This window comes from Telmatherina bonti (genome assembly GCF_933228915.1).
Source record: "Telmatherina bonti genome assembly, chromosome: 19".
NCBI lineage: Eukaryota > Metazoa > Chordata > Actinopteri > Atheriniformes > Telmatherinidae > Telmatherina > Telmatherina bonti.
Genome location: NC_136617.1, coordinates 2,554,882 through 2,575,995, shown reverse-complemented (window position 1 = coordinate 2,575,995; position 21,114 = coordinate 2,554,882). Strand labels below are relative to the sequence as shown.

At 51.4% G+C, this 21,114-nt stretch overlaps 1 protein-coding gene across 2 annotated transcripts in view; it reads left to right on the top strand.

The window, feature by feature from the left end:
- The window catches only part of ext1c (exostoses (multiple) 1c), a 66,612-nt gene extending 46,107 nt beyond the window's left edge, over nucleotides 1-20,505 (top strand). The window contains exons 3-12 of one of the 2 annotated variants that reach the window (XM_079259053.1): nucleotides 4,897-4,990; nucleotides 8,115-8,222; nucleotides 12,892-13,011; nucleotides 13,178-13,310; nucleotides 13,562-13,680; nucleotides 15,738-15,833; nucleotides 15,903-15,989; nucleotides 16,060-16,220; nucleotides 19,410-19,581; nucleotides 19,684-20,505. In XM_079259053.1, the coding sequence (XP_079115179.1) occupies nucleotides 4,897-4,990; nucleotides 8,115-8,222; nucleotides 12,892-13,011; nucleotides 13,178-13,310; nucleotides 13,562-13,680; nucleotides 15,738-15,833; nucleotides 15,903-15,989; nucleotides 16,060-16,220; nucleotides 19,410-19,581; nucleotides 19,684-19,869 (1,276 nt within the window). In that variant the 3' untranslated portion in view covers nucleotides 19,870-20,505. Of the gene's footprint in view, nucleotides 1-4,896; nucleotides 4,991-8,114; nucleotides 8,223-12,891; nucleotides 13,012-13,177; nucleotides 13,311-13,561; nucleotides 13,681-15,737; nucleotides 15,990-16,059; nucleotides 16,221-19,409; nucleotides 19,582-19,683 lie in introns of both variants that reach the window. The other variant, XM_079259052.1, reaches the window with a different exon arrangement.
- Nucleotides 20,506-21,114: the final 609 nt, after the last annotated feature.

The following is a 21,114-nucleotide window of genomic DNA, read 5'->3' as shown; positions in this document are numbered from 1 at the left end:
GACACTCGGTGGTCTGCGTGGGACACTCGGCGGTCTGCGTGGGACACTCGGCGGTCTGCAGAGGACACTCGACGGTCTGTAGGGGACACTCAGTAGTCCGTAAGGGACACTCCGTGGTCAGTAAGGGACACTCGGTGGTCTGCGGGGGACACTCGATAGTCTACAGGGGACACTCAGTGGTCTGCGTGGGACACTCGGTAGTTCATAGGGTACACTCGGCGGTCTGCGGGGGACACTCGGTGGTCTGCGTGAGACACTCGGTGGTTCATAAGGGACACTCGGTGGTCTGTAGGGGACACTCGGTGGTCTGCAGGTGACACTAGGTGGTCTGTAGGGGACACTCGGTGGTCTGCGTAGGACACTTGGTGGTCTTTAGGGGACACTCGGTGGTCTGCGTTGGACACTCGGTGGTCTGTAGGGGACACTCGGTGGTCTTTGTTTGACACCCGGTTGTCTGCAATGGACACTCTGTGGTCTGCAGGCGACAGTCGGTGGTCTGCGTGGGACACTTGGTGGTCCGTAGGGACACTCGGTGGTCTGCGTGGGACACTCGGTGGTCTGTAGGGGAAAGTCGGTGGTCAGTAGGGGACATTCGGTGGTCTGCGGGGGACACTCGGTGGTCTGCGTGGGACAGTCGGTGGTTCATAGGGGACACTCGGTGGTCTGTAGGGGACACTCGGTAGTCTGCAGGTGACACTCGGTGGTCTGCAATGGACACTCTGTGGTCTGTAGGGGACAGTCGGTGGTCTGCGTGGGACACTTGTTGGTCTGTAGGGGACACTCGATAGTCTACAGGGGACAGTCGGTGATCTGCAGAGGACACTCGGTGGTCTGCAGAGGACACTCGATGGTCTGCTGAGGACACTTGGTGGTCTGCAGAGGACACTCGGTGGTCTGCAATGGACACTCTGTGGTCTGCAGGCGACAGTCGGTGGTCTGCGTGGGACACTTGGTGGTCCGTAGGGACACTCGTGGTCTGCGTGGGACACTCGGTGGTCAGTAGGGGACACTCGGTAGTCCGTAGGGGACACTCGGTGGTCAGTCTGGGACATTTAGTGGTCTGCAGGGGACACTCTGTGGTCTGCGGAGGAAACTCGGTGGTCTGCAGAGGACACTCCGTGGTCAGTAGGGGACACTCGGTGGTCTGCGTGGGACACTCGGCGGTCTGCATGGGACACTCGGCGGTCTGCATGGGACACTCGGCGGTCTGCGTGGGACACTCAGCTGTCTGCAGAGGACAATCGGTGGTCTGTAGGGGACACTCGGTGGTCTGCGGGGGACACTCGGTGGTCTGCGTGGGACACTCGGTGGTTCATAGGGGACACTCGGTGGTCTGCAGGTGACACTCGGTGGTCTGCAATGGACACTCTGTGGTCTGTAGGGGACAGTCGGTGGTCTGCATGGGACACTTGTTGGTCTGTAGGGGACACTCGATAGTCTACAGGGGACAGTCGGTGGTCTGTGGAGGACACTCGGTGGTCTGCATGGGACACTCGGTGGTCTGTAGGGGACACTCAGTAGTCCGTAAGGGACACTCCGTGGTCAGTCGGGGACACTCGGTGGTCTGCGGGGGACACTCGATAGTCTACAGGGGACAGTCGGTGGTCTGTGGAGGACACTCAGTGGTCTGTGGAGGACACTCGCTGGTCTGCGCGGGACACTCGGTGGTCTGCGTGGGACACTCGGCGGTCTGCGTGGGACACTCAGCGGTCTGCAGAGGACACTCGACGGTCTGTAGGGGACACTCGGTGGTCTGCGGGGGACACTCGGTGGTCTGCGGGGGACACTCGGTGGTTCATAGGGGACACTCGGTGGTCTGCAGGTGACACTCGGTGGTCTGCAATGGACACTCTGTGGTCTGTAGGGGACAGTCGGTGGTCTGCGTGGGACACTTGTTGGTCTGTAGGGGACACTCGATAGTCTACAGGGGACAGTCGGTGGTCTGTGGAGGACACTCGGTGGTCTGCATGGGACACTCGGTGGTCTGTAGGGGACACTCAGTAGTCCGTAAGGGACACTCCGTGGTCAGTCGGGGACACTCGGTGGTCTGCGGGGGACACTCGATAGTCTACAGGGGACAGTCGGTGGTCTGTGGAGGACACTCGCTGGTCTGCGGGGGACACTCGGTGGTCTGCGTGGGACACTCGGCGGTCTGCGTGGGACACTCGGCGGTCTGCATGGGACACTCGGCGGTCTGCAGAGGACAATCGGTGGTCTGTAGGGGACACTCGTGGTCTGTAGGGGACACTCGGTGGTCTGCAGGTGACACTAGGTGGTCTGTAGGGGACACTAGGTAGTCTTTGTTTGACACCCGGTGGTCTGTAGGGGACACACGTTGGTCTGTAGAGGACACTCTGTGGTCTGCGTGGGACACTCGGTGGTCTGCGTGGGACACTCATTGGTCTGCGTGGGACACTCGTTGGTCTGCGTGGGACACTCGGTGGTCTGCGTGGGACACTCGGTGGTCTGTAGTGGACACTCTGTGGTCTTTGTTTGACACTCGGTGGTCTGTAGGGGACACTCGGTGGTCTGAGTGGGACACTCGGTGGTCTGTAGAGGACACTCTGTGGTCTTTGTTTGACACTCAGTGGTCTGTAGGGGACACTCGGTGGTCTGCCTGGGACACTCGGTGGTCTGTAGGGGACACTCGGTAGCCTGTAGGGGACACTCGGTGGTCAGTCGGGGACATTTAGTGGTCTGCAGGGGACACTCTGTGGTCTGCGGAGGACACTCGGCAGTCTGTAGGGGACACTCAGTAGTCCGTAAGGGACACTCCGTGGTCAGTCGGGGACACTCGGTGGTCTGCGGGGGACACTCGATAGTCTACAGGGGACAGTCGGTGGTCTGTGGAGGACACTCGCTGGTCTGCGGGGGACACTTGGCGGTCTGCAGAGGACAATCGGTGGTCTGTAGGGGACACTCGGTGGTCTGCGTGGGACACTCGGTGGTTTGCATGGGACACTCGGTGGTTCATAGGGTACACTCGGCGGTCTGCGGGGGACACTCAGTGGTTCATAGGGGACACTCGGTGGTCTGCATGGGACACTCGGTGGTCTGTAGGGCACAGTTGGTGGTCAGTCGGGGACACTTGGTGGTCCATAGGGGACACTCGGTGGTCTGTGGGGGACACTCTGTGGTCTGTGGGGGACACTCGGTGGTCTGCGGGGGACACTCGGTGGTCTGCAGGGGACACTCGGTGGTCTGCGGAGGACACTCGGCGGTCTGCAGGGGACACTCGGTGGTCTGCAGGGGACACTCGGTGGTCTGCAGGGGACACTCGGTGGTCTGTGGAGGACACTCGGTGGTCTGCAGGGGACACTCGGTGGTCTGCAGGGGACACTCGGCGGTCTGCAGGGGACACTCGGTGGTCTGCAGGGGACACTCGGTGGTCTGCAGGGGACACTCGGTGGTCTGTGGAGGACACTCGGTGGTCTGCAGGGGACACTCGGCGGTCTGCAGGGGACACTCGGCGGTCTGCAGAGGACACTCGGCGGTCTGCAGAGGACACTCGGTGGTCTGCAGGGGACACTCGGTGGTCTGCAGGGGACACTCGGTGGTCTGTGGAGGACACTCGGCGGTCTGCAGGGGACACTCGGTGGTCTGCGGGGGACACTCGGTGGTCTGCGGGGGACACTCGGTGGTCTGCGGGGGACACTCGGTGGTCTGTGGGGGACACTCGATAGTCTACAGGGGACAGTCGGTGGTCTGTGGAGGACACTCGGTGGTCTGCGGGGGACACTCGATAGTCTACAGGGGACAGTCGGTGGTCTGTGGAGGACACTCGCTGGTCTGCGGGGGACACTCGGCGGTCTGCGGGGGACACTCGATAGTCTACAGGGGACAGTCGGTGGTCTGTGGAGGACACTCGCTGGTCTGCGGGGGACACTTGGCGGTCTGCAGAGGACAATCGGTGGTCTGTAGGGGACACTCGGTGGTCTGCGGGGGACACTCGGTGGTCTGCAGGGGACACTCGGTGGTCTGCAGGGGACACTCGGTGGTCTGTGGAGGACACTCGGCGGTCTGCAGGGGACACTCGGTGGTCTGTGGAGGACACTCGGTGGTCTGCGGGGGACACTCGGCGGTCTGCAGGGGACACTCGGCGGTCTGCAGGGGACACTCGGCGGTCTGCAGGGGACACTCGGCGGTCTGCAGAGGACACTCGGCGGTCTGCAGGGGACACTCGGCGGTCTGCAGGGGACACTCGGCGGTCTGCGGGGGACACTCGGTGGTCTGTGGGGGACACTCGGTGGTCTGCGGGGGACACTCGGTGGTCTGTGGGGGACACTCGGTGGTCTGCAGAGGACACTCGGCGGTCTGCAGGGGACACTCGGCGGTCTGCAGGGGACACTCGGCGGTCTGCAGAGGACACTCGGCGGTCTGCAGGGGACACTCGGCGGTCTGCGGGGGACACTCGGCGGTCTGCGGGGGACACTCGGCGGTCTGCGGGGGACACTCGGTGGTCTGCGGGGGACACTCGGCGGTCTGCGGGGGACACTCGGCGGTCTGCAGGGGACACTCGGTGGTCTGCAGAGGACACTCGGTGGTCTGCAGGGGACACTCGGCGGTCTGCAGGGGACACTCGGTGGTCTGCAGGGGACACTCGGTGGTCTGCAGGGGACACTCGGCGGTCTGCAGGGGACACTCGGCGGTCTGCAGGGGACACTCGGTGGTCTGCGGGGGACACTCGGCGGTCTGCAGGGGACACTCGGTGGTCTGTGGGGGACACTCGGTGGTCTGTGGGGGACACTCGGTTAAACGGAGGAGCAAACTTGGACCTAATCTGAATCAGACTTCCCACCATCATCATCCTCATTATCATCACTCGTTTTTTCAGCTTTGAGTCGAATTCAGAAAAATCATTAAACTTTTTTGTTTGTGTTTTTCCGTCTTTTTCAGGTTTGATTATCAGGAGCTGCTCCACAACTCCACCTTCTGCCTGGTGCCTCGAGGACGCCGCCTGGGATCCTTCCGCTTCCTCGAGTCCCTGCAGGTGATCATGTGACAAATACAGAAAGAAAACAAGCTCCACCCCCTCACCAAATGCAGCTCTCCCCTTAAACAGACTGTAGCTCCACCCTAACAGACTGTAGCTCCACCCTTACACAGACTGTATCTCCACCCTAACAGACTGTAGCTCCACCCTTACACAGACTGTAGCTCCACCCTAACAGACTGTAGCTCCACCCTTAAACAGACTGTAGCTCCACCCAAACACAGACTGTAGCTCCACCCTAACAGACTGTAGCTCCACCCACACACAAACTGTAGCTCCACCCAAACAGACTGTAGCTCCACCCTAACAGACTGTAGCTCCACCCTTACACAGACTGTAGCTCCACCCTTACACAGACTGTAGCTCCACCCTAACAGACTGTAGCTCCACCCTAACAGACTGTAGCTCCACCGACACATAGACTGTAGCTCCACCCAAACACAGACTGTAGCTCCACCCTAACAGACTGTAGCTCCACCCTAACAGACTGTAGCTCCACCCTAACAGACTGTAGCTCCACCGACACATAGACTGTAGCTCCACCCAAACACAGACTGTAGCTCCACCCTAACAGACTGTAGCTCCACCGACACATAGACTGTAGCTCCACCCTTACACAGACTGTAGCTCCACCCTAACAGACTGTAGCTCCACCCTTACACAGACTGTAGCTCCACCCTAACAGACTGTAGCTCCACCCTAACAGACTGTAGCTCCACCCTTACACAGACTGTAGCTCCACCCTAACAGACTGTAGCTCCACCGACACATAGACTGTAGCTCCACCCTAACACAGACTGTAGCTCCACCCTAACAGACTGTAGCTCCACCCTAACAGACTGTAGCTCCACCCAAACACAGACTGTAGCTCCACCCTAACAGACTGTAGCTCCACCCTTACACAGACTGTAGCTCCACCCTTACACAGACTGTAGCTCCACCCTAACAGACTGTAGCTCCACCCTAACAGACCGTAGCTCCACCCTAACAGACTGTAGCTCCACCGACACATAGACTGTAGCTCCACCCTAACACAGACTGTAGCTCCACCCTAACACAGACTGTAGCTCCACCCTAACAGACTGTAGCTCCACCCTAACAGACTGTAGCTCCACCCTAACAGACTGTAGCTCCACCCAAACACAGACTGTAGCTCCACCCTAACAGACTGTAGCTCCACCCTAACAGACTGTAGCTCCACCCTAACAGACTGTAGCTCCACCCTAACAGACTGTAGCTCCACCGACACATAGACTGTAGCTCCACCCTAACACAGACTGTAGCTCCACCCTAACAGACTGTAGCTCCACCCTAACAGACTGTAGCTCCACCCAAACACAGACTGTAGCTCCACCCTAACAGACTGTAGCTCCACCCTAACAGACTGTAGCTCCACCCAAACACAGACTGTAGCTCCACCCTAACAGACTGTAGCTCCACCCTAACAGACTGTAGCTCCACCCTAACAGACTGTAGCTCCACCCTAACAGACTGTAGCTCCACCGACACATAGACTGTAGCTCCACCCAAACACAGACTGTAGCTCCACCCTAACAGACTGTAGCTCCACCCTAACAGACTGTAGCTCCACCCTATGACAGACCGTAGCTCCACCAGGGCGGAGGCTCTTGTTGCATTTACCCTAACCCAACGACGACGTCTACTGTCTTTATTTATTAAATAAAACCATGCCGTCTCTCGACTGCACCGCCATCATTCAGACTGACCAGACGGAAAAGCTCCGCCTCCCTCTTCTCTTTCCTGCGTCTCCCAACGCTACCGCGCGGCAAACGCGTTGGGAGCGTTTTGGGCGTCGGACACAAAAGTGGCGATTTAGTGAGAAGCGTCAAGCGTTGAAAACGCTCAAAACGCATTTGGTCTGAACACACCGGTAGACGATTAGAGCGGAATAAAAAACAGAAAGTCTCAGCAGCAGAAGAACTGTGGATGTTTAAAAGTTTCTGGAATTTTCCACCCGAGTGGAAAACTACCCCACAGACCGAACAGCCACTCCACACCACGCTACTACACACACCTCGCTTGTGTACTTTTGTTATATTTAGTTCCAGTCGGCCCACAGAGAAGCTGCCAGTTCCTGCCTGGTCTGAACACAGTGCCAACTTTCCAACACACACACATGCACACACGTGCACGCATACATGCACACTCACACACATCCCCCCTTCATCTCCAGAGTCAACATACTGATGGAGAAGCTTCCAGATTACCCCCTCCACACAGAGGACATGTTGAAACTCTCCTCACGGAGGGGACGGGGGGGGGGGGGGGGGGGGGGGGGGGGCTGCATGTGAAGCCGCATGTGGTTGGTCCACACTGGATCCTTCAGTGGGTTTATTCTCCCTCCAGCTCTTTGGGGTCATGTCTTCTTGGTACACAGGGACCATGATCCTGGTCATCAGGGACACAGTCCAGATCACGGGGGTTCTAGTTCTTTCCAACGTCCACACATCTTATTCAGGTCCACTCAAACCTGCCGATGAGCCAATCAGTTCAGTCCATTTGATGATCTGGATTATTATTAGTTTGTTCAGAGTGCCTGGGACACCCGCTGGTCTGCAGGGGACACTACAGACCACCAGGTGTGTCCAGAGTGTGCATCGCACTGCTGGACCGACTAGAGAGCAAAAAACATGTACAATACAAGCCGACCACACATTCTGGACCATCTGCTACACCAGTACCAACCCCCCCACCCAACACACACACACACACACACACAGGAGGACAAAGCCAACAACTGTCAGGAGCACCAGAGATGAAGAAGCTAAATATAAACCATGTATCTCAGCTAAAACCAGAAACGTAGAAGGAAAACCAGCTGCTGTTAGTGAATAAACCTGCAGGAAGACTCAGCAACTGTGTCACATGCAGAACACACAGAGTGGATGATGCCACCCCCCACAACACCACCCACCCTCCAACCCCCCCACCACCACTACTCATGACTGATTATGAAGTGTGTGTTGTTTGTAATTAAAACTGCAGGGCCAGTAACTGCACCAAGTTGGAGGCGCCAAAGAAATTAGATTCTGACTTATGTAGAAGCTGCAGTCCATACAAGTGTGTGTGTGTGTGTGTGTGTGTGTGTGTGTATTTCCAGGCAGCTTGTATCCCCGTGTTGCTGAGCAATGGTTGGGAACTCCCATTTTCTGATGTCATCCAGTGGAACCAGGCGGTGATCGAAGGAGACGAGAGATTATTACTGCAGGTAACACATGCACACGCACATGCACAGTGCGGAGCGGACTGGTAATGTTTTCCATTTGGTGAGAATGATGATGGTCGGTAACAGCGTGATTTAGCTTTAGCTGCTAGTTAGCTTCTGTTAGCTGGAAGTTAGCTTGGTTAGCTCTTAGCTACAGGCAGTTTAATAGATGTCAATCATCCACCCCCATGCATGATGCTACCAAGATGGCGATGGTAGAAGCGGCCCAATGTGCTTCAATTCAGCCCTTCAGAAACCTACATGCGACGTCACGGAAGGTCCGCCCATACTTTATACAGTCTATGCCCAACACACACACCCCAATATCACCAACCTTATGCACATATACAAACACCCACACACATTTACACCTGCTCCCCACCCCCAGACACCCACCCAGGGGGGCAGCCAAGGCCAGCAGTAAGACAGCAAGTCCTCTCTGGGTATGGGAGGGCTGGCCCCTGGTCTGAAAGGCTCCCTAGGATATCGTTTCCTCGCAGTTCGTCAAGCCAGCTGATCGTTCCTTTTTTTGTTAAAGAAACAGATTATTTTAGAGCTTTGCCATGCCAAATGGGAGTGGGGGGGGGGGGTGTTCAGTATGTGTGTGTGTGTGTGTGTGAATGTTTGTGTGTCCAAACATATTTGTTGTTTTAGTGAAGCAGTTTGCAGTGCTGCATATATGAAAGGCGCTATACAAATCCATTTTGAGCATCAAACTGCTGGCTTTGTGTTGGTCTGTAATGGTTGAGCCACACAAAGGAGTTGCATAGAAAAACCAGTTTTATTGTGAATGAGGAGCTGAGAGATGAAGGCTAGTGGCCTGATCTGGGGAAAAGGAGGCTACAAGTCCAGATTCCAGTGACAAGGCCAGAAGGGAGGCAAGAGCTCAGAACACTTAGGAGACATTTGAGGTACATAGCTGACCGATGAGGCTCAGGGGTCCAAAAGGCAAAGCGATGGTCCATATGCAGATATCCCAAAGCAAGAAGGGTAAACCGCAGACAGGATTACGTAGTCAACTTGAAATGATGAACAGTAGGCTGGACTTCTAGAAGCTGCTGATAACAATGGAGAGACTAGAGAGGGTTTAATGCTGAGAGTTGTGGCAAAACCAGGTGGACTGAATGAGCCTGAAGAGCACAGACACAGAGCAGGGAACATAGCAGAGGCAAGTCGGCAGCCCCAGGTGGGCTGGGTCCCATTGATAAATGCCACCAGGGTGGGGAGGGGAGTTGTTTTAATCCTCCTTTTTATGCTGAATCCACATGATTGTAGAGGTAACCAACAACCATCTGGTTGTCATCTGTGGATCTGATTGGTGTTGCTGTAGATTAATCCACTGCTGCTTGGTGCGTTTTCAGCAGTACTTTTCCCTCCATGCCTTCAGCTTGGTGTTCCTAGAAGGATGCTTCATCTCTTCCATGAATTTAGGCAGATGGGAAAAGTCTACATGGGCCAGTTCATTCAGTACAGAACCTGTTTGGTTTTAATAGAAAACCACAAAACTCCTTAAATCATGGACATGAATTACTAATGCAAACAAACCAGTAAACCCAGTTACACTACGTCTCACCATTATAGTGCGATCACATTAAATGATAATTGTCCAGAAGTATGTGCTGAACTAACGCGTGACATTAATCATCTAAGCTGTGGCACCGACCTAATAATGCATCCGTTATAATTTCGCAGTAATGCGACTTCACAGTGTGGACCCAAAATGCTGAGACGGAGCCGGAGATGCAGAAACGAGACGTTTTCATTAAAGATCACTCAGTGAAGGCAGGCAGACGTAGGGAGGTCAACGGAACCGAGGAACCAGCAAACAGGAGTAAAACCGACAACTAGAACAAGACGGGGGCCAACGATTCCAGGTGAAAACTAACCAACTGGAAAATAAAACAGGAAACAAGACTACAAAATAAAACAGGAAACAAGACTACAAAATAAAACAGGAAACAAGACTACAAAATAAAACAGGAAACAAGACTACAAAATAAAACAGGAAACAAGAACACAAAATAAAACAGGAAACAAGACCACAAAATAAAACAGGAAACAAGACCACAAAATAAAACAGGAAACAAGAACACAAAATAAAACAGGAAACAAGACTACAAAATAAAACAGGAAACAAGACTACAAAATAAAACAGGAAACAAGAACACAAAATAAAACAGGAAACAAGAACACAAAATAAAACAGGAAACAAGAACACAAAATAAAACAGGAAACAAGACCACAAAATAAAACAGGAAACAAGAACACAAAATAAAACAGGAAACAAGACTACAAAATAAAACAGGAAACAAGACCACAAAATAAAACAGGAAACAAGAACACAAAATAAAACAGGAAACAAGACTACAAAATAAAACAGGAAACAAGAACACAAAATAAAACAGGAAACAAGAACACAAAATAAAACAGGAAACAAGACTACAAAATAAAACAGGAAACAAGAACACAAAATAAAACAGGAAACAAGAACACAAAATAAAACAGGAAACAAGACTACAAAATAAAACAGGAAACAAGAACACAAGATGAAACATACCATGTCACAGACAGCTTTAGTTATTTTGTGCTGAGGGAGGGGTCTAGACTAGGAGAGGGTCCAGGTTGGGGGGAGGGGGTCCAGGCTGATGAAGGAGTCCAGGCTGGGGGGGGAGGGGTCCAGGCTGGGGGGGAGGATTCCAGGCTGGGGGAGGAGTCCAGGCTGGGGGAGGGGTCCAGGCTGGGGGAGGGGTCCAGGCTGGGGGAGGATTCCAGGCTGGGGGAGGGGTCCAGGCTGGGGGGGAGGGGTCCAGGCTGGGGGGGGAGTCCAGGCTGGGGGGGAGGAGTCCAGGCTGGGGGAGGATTCCAGGCTGGGGGAGGGGTTTATATCTATAAAAAAATAAATAAATTTAAAAAAAATCTCACCAGCACAGAGGTGCTGATGCTTTTATTTCTAGTTGATTATATTACTGAAATGCTCTGGTCTGACCAATGACTCCATTTCCAGTCTATAATTACTTCAGAAATCAGCGGTATGAGTTCTGACCAGAAGGTGGGAACACGTTATTGTTAAAACTGCTGCATTGGCTTTTTTTGCATTTTAGGTTTGATTTTAAGGTTCTTTTAGTTGTTTATAAATGTCTTAATGACTTCTTATTTATCTGACCCTGAGGTCCTCTGGTACCGGCCGTTTAGTTGTTCTTCAGGTCAGAACTAAAACATACGGCGAGGCCTCTTCCCAATATGCTGGTCCCCGTCTGTGGAACAGCCTGCCTGAGGACCTCAGGGCTGCAGAGACTGGTGACATTTTCAAAAAGAAGTGAAAGACAACTGTAGTTTAGCATTTAACTGAAATTGAATTTAATTTATTTTCACTTTCTTATTTAACTTCTTTTTGGCACATTATTTATTGTGAAGTCATTTTACTATTGTTTCTCTTATTTCTTAAGGTTGTTTAACTTGTTTTTAACTCCAGTGAGATCCTGCACGCTGCCTGTTTGGTCTGGGGGCTGTTGCCATGATGATTGCCTCTGTTGGGTGTTGCGGGGTCCTGCAGTGCAGCGTCATGGCTGCGGGGTGGACCCCGGCCTGCCCTGGAGCTGGGTGGTTGCTGTGGTGACGGCCCCTATGAGCATGCGGGGACTGGCTCCTGGTGTGGATGGATCCCTAGATATTGTTTCCTCACCTCTGTAAGGAGCAGAGAATGGACCCAAAAGCAGCAACAGAGACTTAGTCGGATAACAGTTCCAGAAAGCAGCACAAGAGGTCTGGGCAGATTTACAGACTTTGAGTCAGTTTGAATTGCAGGTTTAGTGTCGGACTCTGGTCTCCAGGGTGCCAAGCAGAGTAATATCCTCCAGGTCAACTGAGCAGGCAGGAAGCAAATGTGGTGTTAGAGGAAAAAAAAGCCACTAACTCACAAGTGCTGATCCTCCAGGACAGAAATGGAGAAGACTGTGGGGTGCAGATTCCAGGGGCAGATCAGATCGGTAGCAGGCAGGCAGTTCAGGATGGAGCGCTGGAAGGTTAGACATGAAGGCAATCTGCCAAAGAGAGTGGTGGAGGCTGCATATATACTGGCTGAACTGATGATGACCAGGTGGCAGTGGCAGGTGAGGTCAGTTAACTGAGGAGGGGTTTAGCAGCAAAGCAGAAAGAAGCAGGGCTAATTGTGACATCAGAATCAAGTCAGACGTTTATCACTTAATTTGATGTTTTATCTTGTTTATTTATTCAGTTAAAGAGACAGTAGTCAGAGAGTCATGCTGTTGGGAGGGGTTGCTGTCTGTCCTTGTGTGCATATGAATGTGTGGGAGACAACTTGAGTCTGTCGTTTGACTGTTGCTAAATGCTTTAACTTTTTGTGTGTGAATGTTTATTTTTGACTTGGTTTTATGTTCTACAGCTCTCTGTGTTGAAAAGTGATAAAGAAATAAAGATTTACTACACATTGCGTCACTGTATCCAAGCATTTCCCGCATTAGCCAGGTTTGAGGCAATGGATTATATTATGCAATTTCACAATCCTGCAACAATTTTTAAGCCCTGTGTTGTCATTATGTTCTCACCACATTCTTCCTTCAATCATCACACAATAAAACATCACATCAAGTTTTCTTTCATCACTTCCTTTCTGGGTCATTGATGGGGGTTCTAAGCTTGACCTTGGTTCCAGGTTCCATCCACTGTCAGAGCTGTGGGAAATGAGCGGGTTCTCGCCCTCAGACAGAGGACACAAATGTTGTGGGATGCCTACTTCTCCTCAGTGGACAAGATTGTCCTCACAACCCTGGAGGTGAGCATTCTTGTGATTCCTGTCCAAATTCCCAAACTGTCCACAATCTTCGGAGCACAGAGGGGCGGACTCAGCAGAAGGGAGGGGACAACAGGTTAGAGGTGGACACCTACTGGTGTTTAACAGGAGGTGCCACATGTGATGTGTCATGTCTGTGTCTCCTCAGATCATCAAGGATCGGGTTTTCTCCCATGTCTCCAGAAACAGGTTCATGTGGAACTCCCTTCCAGGTGGTCTTCTAGTGCTTCCTGAGTACTCCACCCACCTGGCTCACTTCCCCTTCTACTACCTGGGATTAGGTAAGCCCACCTCCAACCAGCATAACTAACCCTTCTATCATCATCCTCATCACTATCACTACTTTCACCACCATGACCATGCCGTGAGAGGTGCCAGGCAGGTGTGAGCATACTCACTGGGGTTTATTCGAGTGGACGAGAGTAGCCTCCGCACATCTTTGGGTTGTCGCTGCCCCCACGACCCAAATGTGGATAAGCGATAGAAGATGGATGGATGGAGTTATGATCAGGTTGTACTGCTTTGTTTTTAGGAGTTAGTCCAGGCCAGGAGTTTACGGCCATCATCCACGCCGTCTCCCCATTGGTCTCCCAGTCACAGCCAATCATGAAGCTGCTTCAGGTGGTCTCCAAGTCAAAGTACTGCTCACAGGTAAAATAATCAATTGTCATGAGGGTGGAAATGTTCAATACACAGCAGCAGCAGACGGTGACGTACCTGTATACTGTTACACAGCAGCAGCAGACGGTGACGTACCTGTATACTGCTACACAGCAGCAGCAGACGGTGACGTACCTGTATACTGTTACGCAGCAGCAGACGGTGACGTACCTGTATACTGTTACACAGCAGCAGCAGACGGTGACGTACCTGTATACTGTTACACAGCAGCAGCAGACGGTGACGTACCTGTATACTGTTACACAGCAGCAGCAGACGGTGACGTACCTGTATACTGTTACACAGCAGCAGCAGACGGTGACGTACCTGTATACTGCTACACAGCAGCAGCAGACGGTGACGTACCTGTATACTGTTACACAGCAGCAGACGGTGACGTACCTGTATACTGTTACACAGCAGCAGCAGACAGTGACGTACCTGTATACTGTTACACAGCAGCAGCAGACGGTGACGTACCTGTATACTGCTACACAGCAGCAGCAGACGGTGACGTACCTGTATACTGTTACACAGCAGCAGCAGACGGTGACGTACCTGTATACTGCTACACAGCAGCAGCAGACGGTGACGTACCTGTATACTGCTACACAGCAGCAGCAGACGGTGACGTACCTGTATACTGCTACACAGCAGCAGCAGACGGTGACGTACCTGTATACTGCTACACAGCAGCAGCAGACGGTGACGTACCTGTATACTGTTACGCAGCAGCAGACGGTGACGTACCTGTATACTGCTACACAGCAGCAGCAGACGGTGACGTACCTGTATACTGCTACACAGCAGCAGACGGTGACGTACCTGTATACTGTTACGCAGCAGCAGACGGTGACGTACCTGTATACTGCTACACAGCAGCAGCAGACGGTGACGTACCTGTATACTCCTACACAGCAGCAGCAGACGGTGACGTACCTGTATACTGCTACACAGCAGCAGCAGACGGTGACGTACCTGTATACTGTTACGCAGCAGCAGACGGTGACGTACCTGTATACTGTTACGCAGCAGCAGACGGTGACGTACCTGTATACTGTTACGCAGCAGCAGACGGTGACATACCTGTATACTGCTACACAGCAGCAGCAGACGGTGACGTACCTGTATACTGTTACGCAGCAGCAGACGGTGACATACCTGTATACTGCTACACAGCATCAGCAGACGGTGACGTACCTGTATACTGTTACACAGCAGCAGCAGACGGTGACGTACCTGTATACTGTTACGCAGCAGCAGACGGTGACGTACCTGTATACTGTTACACAGCAGCAGCAGACGGTGACGTACCTGTATACTGTTACGCAGCAGCAGACGGTGACGTACCTGTATACTGTTACACAGCAGCAGCAGACGGTGACGTACCTGTATACTGTTACACAGCAGCATCAGACGGTGACGTACCTGTATACTGTTACACAGCAGCAGACGGTGACATACCTGTATACTGTTACACAGCAGCAGCAGACGGTGACATACCTGTATACTGTTACGCAGCAGCAGACGGTGACGTACCTGTATACTGTTACACAGCAGCAGCAGATGGTGACGTACCTGTATACTGTTACACAGCAGCAGACGGTGACATACCTGTATACTGTTACGCAGCAGCAGACGGTGACGTACCTGTATACTGCTACACAGCAGCAGCAGACAGTGACATACCTGTATACTGTTACGCAGCAGCAGACGGTGACGTACCTGTATACTGCTACACAGCAGCAGACGGTGACGTACCTGTATACTGTTACGCAGCAGCAGACGGTGACGTACCTGTATACTGCTACACAGCAGCAGCAGACAGTGACATACCTGTATACTGTTACACAGCAGCAGACAGTGACGTACCTGTAGATGGTAACACAACCACAGCATCAGGTCCTGTTGTATTGTTGTCAGGTTTAAAAGGTAACTTGAGTTGTTCTGGTGGTAGCCTCTTCCCTGGGGGTTCTGGTGTTCGTGTCAGCGAGATGACCTTTGCATGATGGACTGATTACAGAAGGTTATTATCTATTTTTTTCTAGATCATCATTCTGTGGAACAGCGAGAAGCCACCCCCCAATCGGAGCAAATGGCCCCCCATGCCCGTCCCACTCACAGTAACAGATGGCAGGAAGAAGGTGAGGTGTTTCATTCTGATCCATCCACCATCCCTCATCAGAACCAGAATTAGCATCTGTCTCTTCCAGACCACGAGCCGGTTCCTGCCTCACGTTGCCATAGAAACGGAAGCAGTCCTGAGTCTGGATGAGGATACGGTCCTACTGACTAGCGAGGTTTGTGAAGTACCACCATGAAACCGACAGACACACAAACCTTGGTGGAAAATCTTCTCTCTGTTCTTAGGTGAACTTTGCCTTTCTGGTGTGGAGGAGCTTCCCAGACCGGATCGTTGGATACCCCCCACGCAGCCACTTCTGGGACCCTATGAAACACACCTGGGGCTACACCTCCAAATGGACCAACAACTACTCCATTGTCCTGACAGGAGCTGCCTTCTATCACAGGTAACCACGCCTCTGGAACAACTGCAGAACCAAGGGCAGTTTGTCCAAAACACCCAGAACAGACGACGTGGAAATTAAACACACATTGCCATGTCATCACATATTTATTCATTTACAAGCATTTACTGGAATATCTCCACAGATTTTTCCCACTGTGACACATATGGATTGAAAACCTTTTTAAATTTAAAATTTTGTTTTAAATAAAAAATAAAACAAAAAAACTTCCTGTCGGAAAAATGCTCCTCAAACCCTTTATATCCCACCAACTACAGTGCAGAATATCATTTACAGATTCAGATAATCAGAAGGAATCTCTGTGTGCTGGGAGTCTGCAGCATCAAGTAAGAATTTCAGCCAGAAAAGATAAAGACCTGCGAGTCTTCTTGTCCAGCAGAAGGATATTTATTATGAATAAATGTTTGTATTCCAGAGTTTGGATAGTACTGCTAGACCTGACTGGAGAGGATTGAAATAGGATAGAGAGAACAAAAAGAGAAAAACAATAATAAAAGAGAAGGCGGTAGCAGGGAGAAGACGCAGAAAACACCTTGTAGAGAGAGACATATGTGTGTAATTAATATATATATATATATATATATATATATATATATATATATATATATATATATATATATATATATATATATATATATATATAAAGATCAAACGTATCAATCCATAGAGGTCTGGATTTGGAGTTATACTCAAAATGAAAGAGGAAAAACACACTACAGGCTGATCCAACTTTGATGTAATGTCCTTTAAACAAGTCACAGATTTGATGGATGTCAAAACACAGAAGCTGCTCACCATGTATGGAGGGTTCCACCCCAAGTCCAGTGTCCAGCGACTATACACTAAGAGCAAAGAAGGGGGTCGGGGACCAGTGAGCATCAAGGCCACTATCCAAGATGAAACATCCAAGCTCCATGATACATCAGGAAGAGGGCACCGAGGGATGAAGTACTTAGTGAACGTCTCAGACAATGGAGTCTGGAGGAACACGAGATGGAAGAACCATCATGGGAGGAAAAGCCCCTGCATGGGATGTACCACCGGCAGATCACCAAAGTGGTCGATATAAACAAGTCCTATCGATGGCTGGAGAGGGCTGGACTGAAGGACAGCACAGAGACACTAATCATGGCAGCACAGGAGCAGGTCCAGATCTACCAGACCAGGCAGGATCTGGCATAGTGTACTGGAACATCTGTGCAGAATATGGACTGGAGACCCCTTAGTCCCAGTGGGAAACTCCCTCCATGATGGTGGAGAATGAGAGGACTAAGATCCTCTGGGACTTCCAGATCCAGACAGATAAAATGGTGGTGGCCAACCAAGTCCAGATCAAGGTCTATTGGACAGCACTCTTCATATCAATCCATCCATTTTCTGCCGCTTATCCGGGGTCGGGTCGCGGGGGCAGCAGCCTAAGCAGGAAACCCCAGACTTCCCTCTCCCCAGTCACATTTGGCAACTCTGCGGGGGGATCTCAAGGCGTTCCCAGGCCAGCCGAGAGATATAATCTCTCAAGCGTGTCCTTGGTCTTCCCTGTGGTCTCCTCCCAGAAGGAACACCTCACCAGGGAGGTCCAGGAGGCATCCTGACCAGATGCCCGAGCCACCTCAACTGGTTCCTCTCGATGCGGAGGAGCAGCGGCTCTACTCTGAGCCCCTCCCGGATGACCGAGCTCCTCACCCTATCTCTAAGGGAGAGCCCGGCCACCCTGCGGAGGAAACTCATTTCAGCCGCCTGTATACGACATCTCGTTCTTTGGGTCACGACCCACAGCTCATGACCATAGGTGAGGGTAGGAATGTAGATCGACTGGTAAATCGAGAGCTTCGCCTTCTGGCTCAGCTCCTTCTTCACCACGACAGACCGGCGCAGAGTCCGCATTACTGCAGACGCCGCACCGATCCGTCTGTCGATCTCGCTCTCCATCCTTCCCTCACTCGTGAACAAGACCCCGAGATATTTAAACTCCTCCACTTGAGGCAGGACCTGACCCCCGACCCGGAGAGGGCAATCCACCCTATTCCGGCTGAGGACCATGGTCTCAGATTTGGAGGTGCTGATTCTCATCCCAGCCGCTTCACACCCGGCTGGGAATCACTCAAGCGAGAGCTGGAGATCACGACCAGATGAAGCCAACAGGACCACGTCATCTGCAAAAAGCAGAGACCTAATCCTGAGGCCACCAAGCCGGATCCCCTCAACACCTCGGCTGCGCCTAGAAATTCTGTCCATATAAGTTATGAACAGAATCGGTGATAAAGGGCAGCCTTGGCGGAGTCCAACCCTCACTGGAAACGAATCCGACTTACTACCGGCAATGTGGACCAAGCTCTGACACCTGTCGTACAGGGACCGGACAGCTCGTACAACGGAGTCCGGTACCCCATACTCCCGGAGTACCCCCCACAGGAGCCCCCGGGGGACACGGTCGAATGCCTTCTCCAGGTCCACAAAACACATGTAGACTGGTTGGGCAAACTCCCATGCCCCCTCCAGGACCCCAAAGAGGGTATAGAGCTGGTCCACTGTTCCGCGACCAGGACGAAAACCACACTGCTCCTCCTCAATCCGAGATTCGATTGTCCAATTGACCCTCCTCCCCAGGACCCCTGAAGGAAGGAGGAAGCGCCCAGTGAGCTGCTGCTGCTAGCTGTTGTTGCAGTGAAGAAAGTATCTCTTTAGGTAACTTTGAGAGCAGCTTTCTGCTTTCCTCCTCCTTTCTCCTCTTTTCAGCGCCGCTAGGATAGCATTTCTTTATCTTTTTATCTTTTCTCACCTCTTCATGTCATTCGTTTGCAGTTTCCCTGGATCCCTTCTGCACATATGCAATAAGATGGACTGATACAATGTAGTGCAAACTGAACGGGGGACCTCGAGACACACATAACCCAAATAAGCATTTATTTTAATCATAAACATAATTTATATGTGTAAATAAGTAATCACTGAATTAACTATAAATGTATGAGGAGTTTTATGGGGTCCTGAGGAACTTGGGTCCGAGGCAACCGCGTAGTTTTGCCTTATGGTAAATCTGCCCGTGATGTCGTCTACATAGAAATGAGTTGATGCAATACATTGCCCTGCATGATCAACATGGGATGTTTAGAGTCACAGAACAGAAACCTGTGGTACTCCACTGACAGAAATAAATGTGTGTGTTCTCAGGTATTACCACCACCTGTTCTCCAACTTCCTGCCCCAGTCTCTGCGGACGCTGGTGGACCGGACGTCCAACTGTGAGGACATCCTGATGAACTTCCTTGTCTCTGCGGTTACCCACCTGCCGCCAATCAAAGTGGCTCAAAGGAAACAATACAAGGAGTTGCCCCCCCTACAGGTAGGACCCCTCCTTCTTCCCAAGTTCACGAGATACATATGTTGAGAGAAAAAAGACTGTCAAGACTGTCTCACCTCTACACTGTCCTGTTTCACCTGACAGGGTACAAAGACCATCCCCTGGGCAAACCCGGAGCACTTCAGCCAGAGACAGGACTGCGTCAATGCTTTTGCCAACTGGTTTGGCTATATGCCACTGGTCCACTCCCAGTTTCGCCTGGACCCGGTCCTGTTCAAAGATCAGGTTTCTGTCCTCCGGAAAAAGTACAAAGATTTGGAACGGGCATGACACGGACCAACAGAATGGAGAAGGAGAAATCTGGACTAGTGGATGGAAAATGGACTAATCAGCTGAGGACCGCTCAGGACCGCTTGGTCTACACATGATGAAGTTCAATCCTAGAAAGACCCTGGTGGTCTGATCTGGACCACACAAACCACGAGGCAGGATCTGTAGAACACAGGATCTGGGAGTCCTGAAGGAGGGCTGTACCACAAGAACCGATGGCCTAATCCTGGTACAGGGTTTTGAGCACGGGTTCTGAGCACAGAAACCGGATCTTTGCACCTCAAAATGTAAAAACTGTAACACTAATAAAAAAGATTTTCAAATGTAATCAGGATTGGACAGTCCTTACTGTCCAGAACCTCATGACGAGTCTGGCCCATTATGGTCTGGGATGGCTGGTACAGGACGGGTCTGGCTCATTACAGTCTGGGATGGCTGGTACAGGACGGGTCTGGCTCATTACGGTCTGGGATGGCTGGTACAGGACGGGTCTGGCTCATTACGGTCTGGGATGGCTGGTACAGGACGGGTCTGGCTCATTACGGTCTGGGATGGCTGGTACAGGACGGGTCTGGCATAGCACGGCTTGGTATTCATGGGTTTCATGTGACTTGTTTCAAGGGCACCATCTTTAGGATGAGGCTGGAAGAATATTGTAATGGTGCCATCTATATGCTGTGTGGTCAGTTACGATAATCCAAAGAGAAACAAACAGGACTTAAAATTTATACCATTCCAAAATTGGGGGCAGACATTATTGTTGTCGATGAAAAGGGGCCCTGCAGAAAAAGTTTGGGAACTACTGCACTAAATATTCACATCTATGCGCTGAACCCTATTGTGGGTGAGTACCTATGGAACTTAGCATTAGCATGCTAACAATTGTGATATTTAAGATTAAAAGATTAAAAGAACTTGCAATCTTGATATTAGTTCAACATATTGCTATTAAATTATCGACTCAGACAGTCACTGGTTAGTTGGTAATTAGGTCGAACGCCTTCTCCAGTTCCACAAAGCACATGTAGACTGGTTGGGCAAACTCCCATCCCCCCTCCAGGACCCCAAAGAGGGTATACAGTGCCTTGCAAAAGTATTCACCCCCCTTGGCCTTTTACCTAATTTGTTACATTGCAACCTCTAATTTGATGAAATTTTTCAAATTAGATTTATATTTGATGGATCTGCACAAAACAGTCCAAGTTTTGAAGTGAAAAGAGAAATATAAATAATAAAAAAGAAATT